The 14,330-nt window shown below is 54.5% G+C and overlaps 6 protein-coding genes across 6 annotated transcripts; 3 read left to right on the top strand and 3 right to left on the bottom strand.

Moving 5' to 3' along the window:
* Window positions 1–1,572: 1,572 nt before the first annotated feature.
* Window positions 1,573–3,689, bottom strand: TRIREDRAFT_124319 (uncharacterized protein; the record flags this gene model as incomplete). Its single annotated transcript, XM_006964446.1, has 3 exons — window positions 1,573–2,055; window positions 2,124–3,430; window positions 3,494–3,689. 3 exons carry the CDS (start codon window positions 3,687–3,689, stop codon window positions 1,573–1,575), a joined length of 1,986 nt encoding a protein of 661 aa, XP_006964508.1.
* A 364-nt stretch (window positions 3,690–4,053) lies between these two features.
* TRIREDRAFT_59836 (uncharacterized protein) lies at window positions 4,054–4,566 on the top strand (the record flags this gene model as incomplete). Its single annotated transcript, XM_006964629.1, has 1 exon — window positions 4,054–4,566. The coding sequence occupies one exon, from the start codon at window positions 4,054–4,056 to the stop codon at window positions 4,564–4,566; it is 513 nt and encodes a 170-aa protein (XP_006964691.1).
* Window positions 4,567–5,261: 695 nt separating this feature from the next.
* Window positions 5,262–7,035, top strand: TRIREDRAFT_22093 (prenyltransferase; the record flags this gene model as incomplete). The annotated part of the gene is made up of 3 exons (XM_006964334.1): window positions 5,262–5,313; window positions 5,423–6,028; window positions 6,111–7,035. The coding sequence occupies 3 exons, from the start codon at window positions 5,262–5,264 to the stop codon at window positions 6,980–6,982; spliced, it is 1,530 nt and encodes a 509-aa protein (XP_006964396.1). The 3' UTR covers window positions 6,983–7,035.
* A 112-nt stretch (window positions 7,036–7,147) lies between these two features.
* Window positions 7,148–8,988, bottom strand: TRIREDRAFT_121374 (uncharacterized protein; the record flags this gene model as incomplete). The annotated part of the gene is made up of 2 exons (XM_006964445.1): window positions 7,148–8,717; window positions 8,791–8,988. 2 exons carry the CDS (start codon window positions 8,986–8,988, stop codon window positions 7,434–7,436), a joined length of 1,482 nt encoding a protein of 493 aa, XP_006964507.1. The 3' UTR covers window positions 7,148–7,433.
* Window positions 8,989–12,013: 3,025 nt separating this feature from the next.
* Window positions 12,014–13,280, bottom strand: rpl38 (ribosomal protein L38). The gene is made up of 4 exons (XM_006964444.1): window positions 13,182–13,280; window positions 13,067–13,100; window positions 12,769–12,897; window positions 12,014–12,648 (listed from the first exon to the last, which is right to left on the bottom strand). The coding sequence occupies exons 1-4, from the start codon at window positions 13,209–13,211 to the stop codon at window positions 12,614–12,616; spliced, it is 228 nt and encodes a 75-aa protein (XP_006964506.1). The 5' UTR covers window positions 13,212–13,280; the 3' UTR covers window positions 12,014–12,613.
* Window positions 13,281–13,679: 399 nt separating this feature from the next.
* Window positions 13,680–14,185, top strand: TRIREDRAFT_106391 (uncharacterized protein; the record flags this gene model as incomplete). Its single annotated transcript, XM_006964628.1, has 4 exons — window positions 13,680–13,718; window positions 13,789–13,801; window positions 13,863–13,993; window positions 14,102–14,185. 4 exons carry the CDS (start codon window positions 13,680–13,682, stop codon window positions 14,183–14,185), a joined length of 267 nt encoding a protein of 88 aa, XP_006964690.1.
* Window positions 14,186–14,330: the final 145 nt, after the last annotated feature.

Raw genomic sequence — 14,330 nt, 5'->3', positions numbered from 1 at the left:
GGGAGCTGCTGGTGATGATGGTTGAGAGAGTTGAGAGAGTGTTGGTTTGTTCTTGGTGTTGGAATTTTTGGGGGCTTCGGATTGGTTGGGCTGTGTGGTTGTTGTGGGTACGAGGGAACTGGTACTGTGTGAAGCTGGCGACGAGAGGCTTTCCGTCTATTGGTGAATCATACAAAATGGCTCGATTCAGCCTCGATATCGTGAACTAATCATGGCTCAAATGGAATATCTGGAAAGCTGTGATGAAGCAGTGATGTCTATAGAGAGAGAGAGAGGCCATAAGGAAAGAAGAATCTGCCAGACAGGGTAGAGAGAAAACAGCCTCTATAGATGCCTATCCCACCACGACAACCAAAAAGATAACATCATGAGATCTATATCAACAAGACTCAAATCACATACTCCAACTCCCGATACTCCAGCCCCTCCACCATCTCCGTCATCGTATCCTCCTCCCAATCCATCACCATCTTCACCTCGCCAAAGTAATTCGCCTCGCCCTCCTGCTTGAAGCCCAACTTCCCAAACAGCGCCCTACTCCCCTTGTTGTCCTCCTTGATCTTGGCCATCAACCCAACCAGCTGCACCTTTTGCTCATCCAAGCCCTCCCCCTTTGCGTATTCCCCCAGTATGTCTAACAGATGGCGCCGTATGTATCCCAATATCGATCGCACGGCGGCTTCGCCGAACCCTTTCCCGCGGTGCTGCGTTCGTGCTATCATGACGTCTACTTCGCCTCTCAAGCGTATCGCATTGCTCTCCTTCGATCCAAAAGCTTCCTCACCATCATCGTCGTCGTCATCATCTAGATATAAGAAGAAATTGATATCCCCTCTCATCTTATCAGGTGCATCGTCGCTTTGAGCCGTGACATTGTGATGATGCTCCCCGCTTAACGGCTCGCACACGATAAACGTCAATTTGTCATGCGACGTCCGCCACGACAGCTGGTTCTCGTATTCTTCTTCCAGCGTCATGGGCTCTGAAGCAGTTGCTTCCTGAATGGCCTGTTGATTTTCGACCTGTCAGCCATCCACCAGGAGAGACAAGGCGACGGAATTTCATATTAGGTACCGGGTCCTGCATCCAGTCGTGGTAGGTGAGCACATGGTGGGCTTCGTATGGCACCAGCAAAACTTTGCTCGTCGAGATGGCTGCCCATTGTGTTAGCAAAGTTAACATCTCAGAAGTTGGAAGAGTGCAAATATACATGTTTTCTCATTGACTTTCATTGTGAAGTATTCGCTCTTGGCAAAGGGCGACTCGTATGTTGAGGGCACTGGGTTGTAAGAGGGAAAATAGGCGTTTGGTGGGCTTGAGCGCATTTGCCAGACTAAAACTAAGAGCTCGACTTCCACGGTTTGCTGTCAACAGAACTTCCACAACGCAGTCTCTAGATATCCGATCATTCTTCACTTGCAAAGATTTAAAGCCTCATCTATAAACATGCTTTTCCAGAGGACATGCTACTTAGTGGCGACCTTGTTTGATCCGATCCCTTTATCCCGTCCATCCATATCGTACAGGTATCCTACAACGCCCATGCGCTCCTACTACTCCATGGCCCTTGATCTACGGAGTTGAGGTCTTGGCTGCATGAACGTCTGCCAGAAATTTGGCGACTGCTTCCTCGCCCATCCGCGCCTCCATAGCCAGCAGCTCGGCCATCTGGTTCATCTTGTTCCTTGTCTTGTCCAGCAGAGCCACCCTCAAGTGTTCCGTAAGCTCATCATCCGACAGCTCTGCACTCGGTGTCGGTGGGAACAAGGTGTCCCATTTGCTCATTCGGGGCGCTGGCTCGACTGGCTTGGACTCGGTACCGTAATCGGCATCCTTTCCCTTGGCTGCAAACTCAACGGTGCGTCTATCAGGGCGAACACCCAAGGCATCCAGCAATTCCGATGCCTTTGTTGGCATGATGGGCTGAAGTAAGATGCCGGCAATACGCAGGGCTTCTGCGCAGTTGAAGATGACCCAGTTCAGCAGGGTGCGGGACTCTGCACCCTGAAGCTTGACAATGTCCCATGGCTTGGCATCTGTAACGTAGCGGTTCGTCTAATGCACCGGCGAGTTAGTATCCGGCACTGATATTGAAAGTCCCAGGGGAAATCAAGAGTTCATACCTCTCTCAGCAGCTCGAAAATCTCCCGTATCGCGCCGCTCGTGTTGTAGTCGTCCATTTCTCTGCAGATGGCCGCAGGGCTCTCAGCCAAGTGACCTTCCAAGCTAAAGTAGGTCGCATCAACGTCACTTGTGGCATTGTTCTCGATCCAGGCATCGAATTCCCCATTGCGGTAGGCCGCCAGGGCTTCGAGAGTCGACCATCTGACGGACGCCTTCGGCTTTGCAATTCTGTAAAAGAGATTGCCAATGTTTGCCTGCAGCTCTTTCACGTAGACGGCACCAATCTGCTGGTTGGAGTAGCTCATATCCTTGTTCAGGCTGGCATTGCGCATGAGGAAGTATCGCAGGGGGTCGATGCCCCATCGCTGGACGGCGAAAAAGGGGTTGACGACGTTGCCTAGTGACTTGGACATTTTGCGGTTGGACATGGTCCAGTGGTTGTGACAGAGGAACCCCTTTGAAACAGGCAGGCCCAGTGCCATGAGCAGGGCCGGCCAGTAGATTGTATGAAAGCGCAGAATGTCTTTTCCAATGACCTGTAGATCGGCCGGCCAGATGCCCATGTCGTCCTTTGCCGAGTGCCACTTGCTGCCGTATCCCGCCTTTGTAATGTAGTTGATGAGAGCATCAACCCAGACATAGATGGTCTGACTGGGATCCTCGGGGTCTGGTATACCCCAGCTGAGCCTGGAGGCGGGCCTGGTGACAGACAAATCTTCAAGATGGTTCTCGATCCAGTCTCTCGCTTCCGCCATTCGATGAGCCGGCTTGATCCAGTCAGGATTCTCATCATAGAGCTTCAGCAAAGCATCCTTGTACTTCGTCAGAGGAAAGAACCAGGTCTCTTCCTTTACCCACTCCACTTCGTTATCCGTCTCGGTGCTGACCATAATCTTCCTCCCCGTCTGAGGCACGATACTGGGCTGCACTAGGTCTGCAGGATAGAAGCACTCATCGCTGACACAGTACCATCCTTCGTGAACGCCTTTATACAGCCCCAGGCTTTCGGGCGTCGCATGCTTGAGATGCAACCAGAACTGTGATACGGCGTCCTTGTGCTCCTGGTCGGTGGTCCGGATGAAAAAGTCATTGGAGATATTGGCCGCAGCCGCCAGTTCTCGAAACTTGATCGAGTTGCCGTCACAGAACTCCTTCGGCTCCATTCCATGTTTGCTGGCGGCTCTCTGGATCTTCATACCGTGCTCATCCGTGCCCGTACACAAGTAGGCTTCCTTGCCTTTGATCTGCTGCCATCGCTTGACCACGTCCGCGAGGACCATGGTATAGAGATGGCCAATGTGGGGAGCTTTTTTTGGGAAAATTAAGTATCAGCCACCCCGTCGAGAGAAACACTGCAGGAGATATTTACCAGCATTGACATAGAAGATGGGTGTCGTGATATAATACGGCTTCTCGCCAGACCCCGCAGGCTTCTGGGAGCTGTTCCAGCGTCGCACAGCAGCGAAGCCCGTTCTGCAGCCGGGGCAGATCCAGCCGGGCGGCGAGTCCAGCCGTGACTGAGCCCGCCGCAGCCCGGCAAGGGCCCGCGGTCTGAGGGAAAGCATTGTTTTGTGACGAGCTTTTGAGTCGGAGTGAGACGTCGAGATGGATCATGAAATTGCATGATACAGTGCTGATAGTACGAATTGGCCCCAGCGATAACTGTACGATATGCGGGGCATTCTTCTGCACGTCATGGGAGGAAAAGGGCGACTTTTCCTTTTTGCCTTTTGCGAGGACGAGGATAACTTGCTGCTCTCTGCCCTTTGCCAGCAGGAGTCGAAGAAGAGCATCAACTGTGTACTACTTAGAACCCGGCACCGATGCTGCCAGAGACAGAGGCATCATGACACTGCCAGATGCGGACACGGAAGTCAGAGCTTCCAGCGAAGGCGCGTCGTCTCCAGCAGATCTACCTACTGTACATACATGAACCCAGACAGGACTTCAGTCGCTAACTTGGGAACGTGTAAAACAGCTGCCGAGAACTTTGTGAGCAGCTACTACCAGGCCATCAACAGCCGCGCCAAGCTCGAGACCTTCTACATCAACTCGTCAACGCGCTACAACATCCCGGCCGACATCTCCATCAACGGCTCCGTCGTGCCCACGCCGGCCGAGTACTCCAAGCTCCTCGAGACGCAGGGCGAGAACGTGCTGTACGAGATCGAATCGCTCGACACCCACATCATCAACCCTTCGTTCCAGTACGGCGCCCCCGAGAATGTGTACGACAGCGAGAAGAACGAGAAGAGCGGGCGCAAGATGAGCATCGTCGTCACCACCATGGGCAAGGTCCGGTTCGGCAAGGGGCGGGAAGCGCCGCAGAAGATGTTCAACGAGACGTTTGTGCTGGTGCCCAACTGGGATGCCATGGCGAGGAATCCGGCGAGGGGGCTGAAGAGGTGGCTCATCATGTCGCAAAACTTTCGCGCCCTGTGACGACCTTTTTTTTTTTTTTTCCCAAATACTACAAGCTATATGATACCCTATACACCAATATATACGACAAGGCCGATTCAGGAAACAGTCAGATGAAGGTATCAGGCATTGTTTAGGTGATGCTTTGTTGTTGAGCGCAATATGTTGGGCCAATCTCGCATCAGGAAGTCAATCCAGGAGAACGAATCAGTCCCATGTAGGCGTCGGAGACCTGTATGCAGCCGTCGTGCTGAGGATTGGGGAACTAAGAGAATCTCACGATCGGTTGGATAAACACGCAAGCTCGTTGCATCCAGGTGATAATATGGAAGATTGAGCAAGCATCAGGACCAACTTGCGATATCCGGTTCTTAGACTGCTCTAAGCCGAAATGGCATGCAGCAATGGAAAGTCATAGCTCGGAGTGCGCAACTACATCAAGAAACAGTCAGAGTACAAAACTACTACTACATCGGCAAAGGCAAAGGCAGTCAATCGGGTTCACAATGTAAACAGCGTCAAAGAATCCAAAAGTCGAGCGCCTCGTGCATCTGATTGTTGTTCCCATTGTTCTCCAAGGCATCAGCCAGCCTCAGCCAATCGCGGGGAGGCTCCAGCCTGTTGGTGGCAGACGGAACCTCAGCTTCAAACATTTCACAAAGCTTCTCCAACAGTCCCCAAAAAAGCCCCGCCATTCACACCTCCCAGCATCCAACATGCCGCCAAAGGCCAAGGCCGCTGCAAAGGCTGCCACCCCGGATCCCAAAGGTATTGCAATATCAATCAGCTGCTGCTGAGGCCCAGATATAAACCCCCTGATTAGCAAAGGGAAAGGTCAAAACAACACCCCATCTGACTCCCCCGTTTTCTTCCGCAGCCACCCCCGAAGCGACCCCCGAGACCGTCGGCGAGCGCTCCCAGCAGCGCTTCTACCAGACGAACCCCGTCCAGAAGCGCTTCGAAGAGGTCGGTTTCCCAGGCCTGACGCCGGCCGAGAAGAAGACGTACGCGCACGCCAACCTGATCCTCCCCGTGGCCAACCGCATCGTGTCGCTCTCCAACAAGACCGACCGCGAGTACTGGAAGCACGTCGCCAAGGAAGGCCTGCCCTGCCGCCGGCTCAGCAAGCACGCCTACCGCTGGGGCGAGGACAAGCACGGCCGCGACATTGGCACGTACCGCCTCGACGAGCTCAAGAAGCGGACGCTGTCCCAGGCGAGGCTGACGGCGCTCGACGTGCTGCACCGCCAGTTCCTGACCAGGCGAGAGGCTGCGCGGAGCGAAGGCGGCGAGATATCGCCCGAGGAAGTCGACGAAGAAAAGAAGAGGCGAAAGGAAATGGCCGAGCTGAAAAGAGAGCTGTATGGGGAGATTCCGGGGCCGCTGGCGAGCGACCCCGAGTGGGATGATGTTGTTCCCATTCCGCAGACGGAGCCCGAGGATGCGCTGGCCAAGATTGCCTATCCAGATGAATACGCCGAGGGTATGGAAACCTTCTCCTGAGAATCTATATCAAACGACATTGGGGGGGGAGCTGTGTCCCTGACTGACTTACACTCCAACAGCCGTGTCGTACCTCCGCGCCGTCATGGCCGCAGAGGAATACTCCCCCCGCTGCCTCCGCCTCACCGAGCGCGTCATCGCCATGAACCCAGCCCACTACACCGTCTGGCTGTACCGCTTCAAGATCGTCTCCGCCCTGTCGCTCCCGGTCCTCGACGAGATCCAGTGGCTCAACGGCGTCGCCCTCGACAACCTCAAGAACTACCAGATCTGGCACCACCGCCAGCTCCTCCTGGACCACCACTTCGCCGCGACGCTGTCCGCCGACCCCGAGGCCGCCAAGCAGTTTGCAAAGTCCGAGACCGACTTCATCTCCAGGATCCTCGCCGAGGACACCAAGAACTACCACGTCTGGTCGTACAGGCAGTATCTCGTCACCAAGCTCAGCTACTGGAGCCCCTTTGAGCTCGCCACCACGCAGAGCATGATCGAAGACGACCTGCGCAACAACTCGGCCTGGTCGCACCGCTTCTTCATCGTCTTCTCGGACCCGTCCGTCTCGACCCCCGGCTCCGCGCCCACCGAGCACGACCCCAAGGTCCCCGACGCCATCATCGACAGGGAGGCCGAGTACGCAAAGGAAAAGATCCTGCTTGCGCCGCAGAATCAGTCTGCGTGGCATTACCTGCGCGGCGTGCTGGTCAAGGGCGGGCGCGGCCTCGAGACGGTGGGCGACTTTGCCGAGCAGTTCTTTTCGGACCTGGGAGGCCAAGGGGAGAGTGTCCGGAGCTCGCATGCGCTGGACCTTATGTCGGAAGTGTACCACAAGCAGGGAGACGTCGAAAAGGCCAGGCTGTGCCTGCAGCGGCTGTCGGACAAGTGGGATCCTGTGCGAGAGGGATACTGGAAGTACCGTTTGGCAGAGCTCAAGTAGAGTACCTAGTAGGTAGCATACCTAGGTAGCGTGGCATATCCGACCTTGCTAGAACTGTGTATATGGCAAATCTTGTTTAGACGTGGCCATGATTTACTCTCAAATCTAGCACAATCCCATCCAGGTGCTCATTAGCAATGTTTTCATTATTAGGCTAATCATGTCATAAAGCGTAAACGGTTCCCTTAAAACGCCCAACAAGCGACCAAGTGCTCAATGCGTAGAAAGTAGACGCCGATGCTGAGAGACCCTTTTTATCCCCCTTCCTTCCTTTCGCTCCGAATGCCCAAAACCGCATGCTATGTTGATTTGCCCCCATCGCCATTGATACCTAACGCCAGACTCGGTAACATTGTCTTCTTCCCTCGCATTATCTCTCTTTTGTAGAGGGCTCAAACAGGGGATCAGACGCTCACGTCCGTCTGCATCGCACAGCAGGTCATATCTGGTCCTAATGCTCGCTTTCCACTCGCCAAAACTTCCAGCCTTCTCTCTCGCCACCATCGCCGTGGACGCCGACGAGCCGTTCGACACCCTCGGTCCCCTGTGCGTTGAGAAACAGGTCCACGTCAATCTCCATGCCGTCCTCGTCCTCGTGGAGACCATTCTTCAGCACAGCCGGCCAAAGGACACCCACGCCGTCGCCGCCGAGAGTGGTGCTGAACTTTTGATAACCCTCCGCCTCGAACTGGCCATCCAGCTTGGTGAGCTTCTCCTTTGGCACGTTTGGCCTCAGCAGCGTGATGGAGCAGCCGCCGCCGCCAGCGCCCGTAAGCTTGGTCCATCCGATACCCTCGTGATCGACTAACTCGCGAACTCTTTCCAGTCTAGGGTGAGACACACCCAGCGAGTTTAGTAGGCCATGGTTGATCGTCATGAGTTCGCCGACCTTGCGAAGGCTCTCCTCCTCCTTGGGATCAAAGGATTTGTCTTCGATGAGCTCCGAGGCGGCATCGGTAACGTTGTGCATGGCGTCGAGAATCGTGCCGACGAGTTTGGGGTGCGTCTTGTTCAGCTTTCCAACCTTGGCCACCTCGTGTGCCGTCGACTTGGCCTGTTTTGTGTCCACGAGAAGCAGAGGCAGCTCAGGGAAGTCCCATAGCGGACGGACTGACGGTGGCTTGCTATAGTCTGTTCGCTGGAATACCACAGCCTTGCCCTGTGATGCGACCGTGTTGTCGACTCCCGAAGGATTTCCGTGAATGCACATCTCGGAGACAAAGGCCCAGCGGTTGATGCGCTCGACTTGGAGGCGGGCCTCTTCCGAAGGCTGGTCCGGATGAGGACCAGAGAGTGTCCGCAGCTGCAGAAGGAGGGAGGCGGCCAAGCAGACAGATATGGAAGCACTGCTGCCCAGGCCAGCGGAGATGGGAATTGTGGAGCGCAGGGTGTAGAGGGATCCTGGGAAGCGCGGCGATCCCAGGGAGAGGAAGAGGTAGAGGAAGGCGGTGGCGGAGCTGCGGTGGACTTTTCGAATGTCTTCAGGTCTGTCCGCAGAGACCTCGTCGATGTGTGGCTGCAGGGCGGCCAGCAGCTCCTCGTCGAGCGACGTGACCAAGGAATAGTACGACTTCTTCTTGTCTGGATGGTGGAACGCTGCCCATGGGAGACTGTCAATGTCCCAGGTATGTGTGAGGTCGATGTCGGGGAAACGGAGCGAGACGGTGTGTTTCGATTTCGACAGCGTTGTGACATGGAGGTATGATCGGAGGGAGATGGCAGCAGCAATGGCAGCCTGAACAAGGCAAAGAACGAGAGAGATCAGTCAGCCATTGAACAGCCGTATCGCAGCAATGAGCATTTCGCACCTTTCCATAGACAACCGAGTGCTCTCCAAAGACAATCACCTTGCCCGGCGCAGACACCATAAAGGCCGGCGCCATGGGAGCGGACGGACGACGCAGCGACATGTTGCGCTGGTGCCCAAGCAGCGACGCTCCACCGCCATTGACGGCCGGCTTGGCCTCCTCGAAGGAGACACTGGGGGCCTCTGTGCCGTCAGACATCTGAGCTTCTTCTGGCAGCCGTTTGACTTGGTGAATAGTCTGGATGTCGAGTGGGTGATCTGGCAATCTGCCCACGACGCGAGGGGCAGAGGGGTCGTTTTTGAGGTCAGGCCAGGATAGCAGCCAGGGGAGGCAGAATGCTGGGGCTGGAGCGTATCTGTCCTTCTGTCGCGCGGAGCAGTCGTCGTACGGATTGCGTGCAACAGTGGCGCGACAGGTGACCTGGACAGCTGCCAACGGCTCGATGTTTGCGGTTGGAGAAAGGAGGTGGGCGATGGAGAGAGGCTTTGTCCAACGTGGGAGCAATCGTGGGATGTAATGTAATGGACATGTACCGGATACAGTGCGGAAAGCGCCGGCGCTGCTCAGCAAGCGGGAGCTACTCGGTAGTAGCGCGACCCAGCCTTGCTAGATGAAGTGCAAGAAAAAGGACCCTGCGCACGTGGTACTTGTGAGTTGGGTGGTGGGTTCTTGAGGTCCGTCTCGCCCAAGTTCTCAGGCCTTTTCCACAATCTGTCCAGAACGGTACCAGTTGGTAAATATGCCCAACCAACGTCAAAGAGATCAATATACTGTTGTTTAGTATCAAGAAGGCTATGCTATTGCTTATGTGTGCAGCTGATGGCAATGGCCCAGCGTGAGGAGAAAACTGCCGAGTCGGTGGTTGCAGTACATGGGCATATCAACACGCATCTCGCAAACCTGGACTCTTACACGAATGCGCGTACGAGGTCCGTCCGTCTCGCTGCTGCCACGATGCCGCAAGCCGCGAGCCTGCATTAGCCGCCCACAAAGACAGAGACCTAGTAGACCCAGGAGTACCTCTCGGCCATATTTGTGCGTGCGGGTACAAGCAGCAAGCATGGAGGATGACTTGGTGGGCGCGCACAGCGCCAATTGGAAGAAATCCATTACCAGTTGGGTGGACGCCCATTTGCTGGAGCCAACAGCTAGAGCCCTTTTTGGGTGTGGGTTCGGGTTGCCAGCAGTCGAAGGTGGGATGTCGCTGCGTATTCGTATTGACCTGCTGTGGCCGCCTCTCAGCCGTGTTTCGGCTTTTTGTTTGTTTGCTGCTGGCCGAGTTTGGGGGTCATACATATCTACATACTACTAGTACAAGCAGCTCTTTGTCTTTGCTATCAGCTCCGCCAAATCTGAAGGAACAAGGGAAGGACGCTGATAAGGCGCTGATTGACGAATCGGGAGTTGCCTTTGATGTGTTCTTACAGGTACTCAGGCACTGTACAACGTATCTACGGTACATGTAGGTAGGTAGAACGTCTTGTTCGACGCTGGACGTCACCAGAACCTGATGACATCGAGGCCACGCCATTGCCCATCTCCGCGGCTGTGGCTGTCTGAACGACGATGGCCGACTCGAACAAGGCCAGAACTGTCGGCATGGCCGAATCAATTGCATCCATCTCCGAGCAGAGCTCCTTGGCGCATCCAACGGTTGTTGCGTCCATCAGCCTCACTCTCCTTGGTTGGACGAAACTATAAGAGAGCTCATCTTTACCGGCCACCCCCATTAGCCATCTCACTCAGTCACAACTGTAGGACATTTTGCGATATCTAATACCTGGTCACACCAAATAGAGCCCATCAAGACTCGCCAATACCCAGTGGCATGGCCTGGCCAAGTCCCTGCATATCATTTCAGAACCACGGGATTTCCACAAGATAGGGTGACGCTTATAAGCACTCTAATACGCCCATCCGATCCATCCTCCTTGCAAGCCGACCATGAAGTCGACTACCTTAGCTCCCAACTTTCTACCCAAAGCACTCACGGGCATCCATCAGGTAGCCATCATGCTGCAATTGTCCAATTGCAACCGAACCATGACAGATCCCCAACCTCATCAACCCAAGTCCCTGCCAAGCCTCCGTCTTCAGCTCCCCCCAGCTCCTCCATCCCAGCGCCACACCCCCGACCAAATCTCCAAAAAAGCCCAAAACCCTAACAAACCGCAGAGACCGAGTCCCCCAAGGCCTCCGATTCCCGCCAATGCCACCGCCATCCTGTCACTGCGCGGCTCTCCTTTGGCTGCTGTCGTCCGCAAGTGATGGCGCGGGGGCGATGACGACAACCCCCCCTCCACCAGCCTCACAAGATAGAAAACTACCTACTAGTATTCAGCAATCCCGAGCTGTTAGAGCGATTCCCCCGTGATTCTGTCGTTTCGGTGCGACGCGTACTCCGAACCGGTCACGTTGTTTGTTCGGTGGGCTGAGCCGATCTGTGGCTTGAACTTGTTTTGTTTCCTTCGGGCTGCTTGGTGATTTCTATAAGTAAAGTGTGAGGCGCCTGATGGTTTGGAAATTGGCTGGAAATGCTCCTACTAGGTGACCACCATCATACGCAAACCACACGATATCATATCCGCTGGAGAGTCATCGTCACCACAGGTCTGCCTAATTGAGATCCATCATCCAGCGTCATATAAACACACACAGTAAACGATTGCGTCGGTACCTAACCTCCAGATACTAGTCAACGAATCAGAGAAGAACCAGAACAAGCAATCATTCATCGACCTCTCAGCTCCCCCCCACCCCAAACATGCCCGTCACCGAATTCGCCATCATCAAGCTCCGGCCCAACTACGACGCCCTCGAGCTCCTCGAGACGCTCATGACGTGCCAGGAGATCCAGGACGACTGGGTCCGCCGCAACCAGCCGTGCAACCTGAGCCCCGGCGCCAACCTCAGCAGCATGTACACCGACGCCACGGACCAGTCGACGCTGCTCATCACCGCGCCCTGGGACTCGCCCGAGGCGCACCTCGAATGGATCCAGAGCCCCGAGAACCGGACGGCCAACGGCAGCCTGAGCGAGTTCGCGGCCCCCGGCTGCGACTCGGTGCTGCTGTTCCACATGGAGCCCGCGGGCGCGAGGCCGCAGATGCGGGAGGCGTTCCAGCACAAGGACAGCAGCGACGTCTTTGACGTGTGTCGCGTGACGGTGCATGCGCATCAGCGGGAGGAGATGCAGAAGCGGTACCGGACGCTCGAGGATGAGCTGCGCGCCGAGGGGCTGGAGAAGAGCATATGGGCGGGCTGGAGGATCGAAAAGGCCCCCGGCGAGGAGGACAAGGAGGATCTCGTTGTGTTCTGGGCGAGCGACGTTCCGAGGAAACGACTGGAAGGATTGGCGAGTCTGGCCGTCAAGAAGGACCATCGTCGCTTCAGACACGTCGTGTAACACGGCCCGCTTCTCGAGTACACGCAGCAGCAGCAGCAGCAGCAGCAGCAGCAACCCAGGACTGCAAGTTCAACCAGCGTGAGAAAATACCCTTTTTTTGGTATGTGTGTTTTGGGAGAGAAGGATTCACACAGAGTTGGGCAGAGAACGCCGCCTGCGATGCTAGGTATCTTGATTTTTGTTTGCTTTCCCACTATTTGTATCTCTCAGTCATGGCAATCAAACAAAGCTGGAAAAAGACAAACATGGAAAACTATATCTATAATTCGACCCTTTCCGGCATCGCCTCAATAGGACATGTCCCTTTGGCAGAGGGGAAAAAAAGATCTACCAGCACTAGGCAGTCTTTCTCCTGTCTTGCACCGAGACGACCTGCTCCCTATTTTCCGATTCCCTTTTTGTACCAATGCAATTCCCTTAGTTCTTTCGGGGGACCTCTGCGATCTGCAGGTCTGTAGTGGAAAAGGGTTCGTCAGCTTTTTTTCTGTCTTGTGGCTCTTTCGTCGTTGTCTTTTCTCGCCAGCCGCGGCTGGTGGACTGGGAAATCCGGGAGGGAGGTCAGAATGACATACTGGGAGGAAGGCTCTGCTTCAGCTTCTCGGCCTTGTCATTGTCCTTGAGCACCAGAGTGTAGAGGTTCTTCTGGCATCGGACCTTGAACTTGATGTTGTGGGCCTTCTTGTTCTTCTTGATCCGCGCGGCTGCAAAATTGTAACCGTTAGTTACGACCTCAATTCCTTCTTTGTTCGATCCCTCCATTCAATCCCTCATTCTTCCTCGCTTCTCCTTTTTGTTTTCGCAATTTCGTAAAGAGATAAGGGAAAGGAGGAGGGTGGCAGCCCTTCGGCTAGCTGCGTCGACTGTACATACAGGAAGCGTCCTTCCGACGGCAGATCTCGATGAACTGTCACAGAAGAAAACAAATGTTAGCAAAAGCCCAATACGCCAGAATTTCGATTGATTCTCTTCCATGTCGTTTCCTCACCTTCTTGATGTCAGCGACCTCCTTGGGCATTTTGGCGGTATTTGATCGGCTCGGTGAGACGAAGAGAGAATGAGTTGGGGGACAGACGACGGGAAAAGGTACGACGAGATTGACGATTCGAGAGATATGGTGGATTTTTTTCGGGACAAATTGTTTTTGTGCGCTCCAGCTTCGCGGGGCGGGGACGCACGGACCACCTCTCTTTGGGTACAGTATTAGAGTAGTAGCAGGGCCGCCACAGTTTTGGTCAGTGTGGCTGGTTGGTGTGGCGCTGTAGCTTGTGCGTGCGTGCGTGCGTGTTCGTCATACACTTGAGGCTTTGTAAGTGGCTTTGCCTGTGCTTGTACGAAGCAGGATCAAGAAGAAAACACATCTCATCAATGCAAAGCGGCTGCTTGACAATATCTCAGCATCAGATATCTTTTATATATCGAAGCCCCTCTGCCTAAGTCTCGATCATCTACCACATCCAAGGCGTGCCTTTCTTTCTTTCTCAAGATGGCCAACACCGGTCTGGACAGCGCGATGAAGTCCAAAGTAAGCCAGCCTCGGAGTCCACAAGGAGCATTCTTACAATCACCTTGGGTTAACCAAATACATGCCACAGAACTTACTGCTCGGTACATAACGTACCACCTCTCACATCAGAAAGTGACTGTACACTGACCACCGTTCGAAAAGCCTTTGGAGGCGTCGTAGTCGCAGCCGCAGCCTGGTCCATCTTCGGAGGCGACATGTTTCCCGCCCAGCCCGATCCCACAGGAGACCCCGAAACGTGGACGCGAGAAGAGTTGCGCAGATGGCTCGCCTCGGTAAGCTCCATCATACATCAGTCTTTTTTTTTTTTTCTTTAACCAGAGGCAGTCATGGTCAATGTCGGATGAAGTTTGCTGACTGCTCGAGGCTGTGTTGCTTTCTAGAGGAACCTCTTTCCGCATAAGCGTGATACCCGGGAGGAGTTGCTTGCGCGGGTGCTGGCGAATATGAGGACTCCGAGGACCTAAAGATCGTTGGCTTAATGGATGGACCTTTTTTTTTTCTTCTTTTCTTTTTTTTTTCTTTTGTCTCTTGGCTTGCTTATAATCTCTACTACTCACGACTGCGGTGCTTGGACGACTTGATAATGACAGTTTTGCTCAGCAACAGTTG

Source organism: Trichoderma reesei, assembly GCF_000167675.1.
Source record: "Trichoderma reesei QM6a unplaced genomic scaffold TRIREscaffold_7, whole genome shotgun sequence".
NCBI classification, from domain to species: domain Eukaryota; kingdom Fungi; phylum Ascomycota; class Sordariomycetes; order Hypocreales; family Hypocreaceae; genus Trichoderma; species Trichoderma reesei.
Note: the sequence above shows the minus strand (reverse complement) of the source record. Positions and strands in the feature narration are given on the sequence as shown.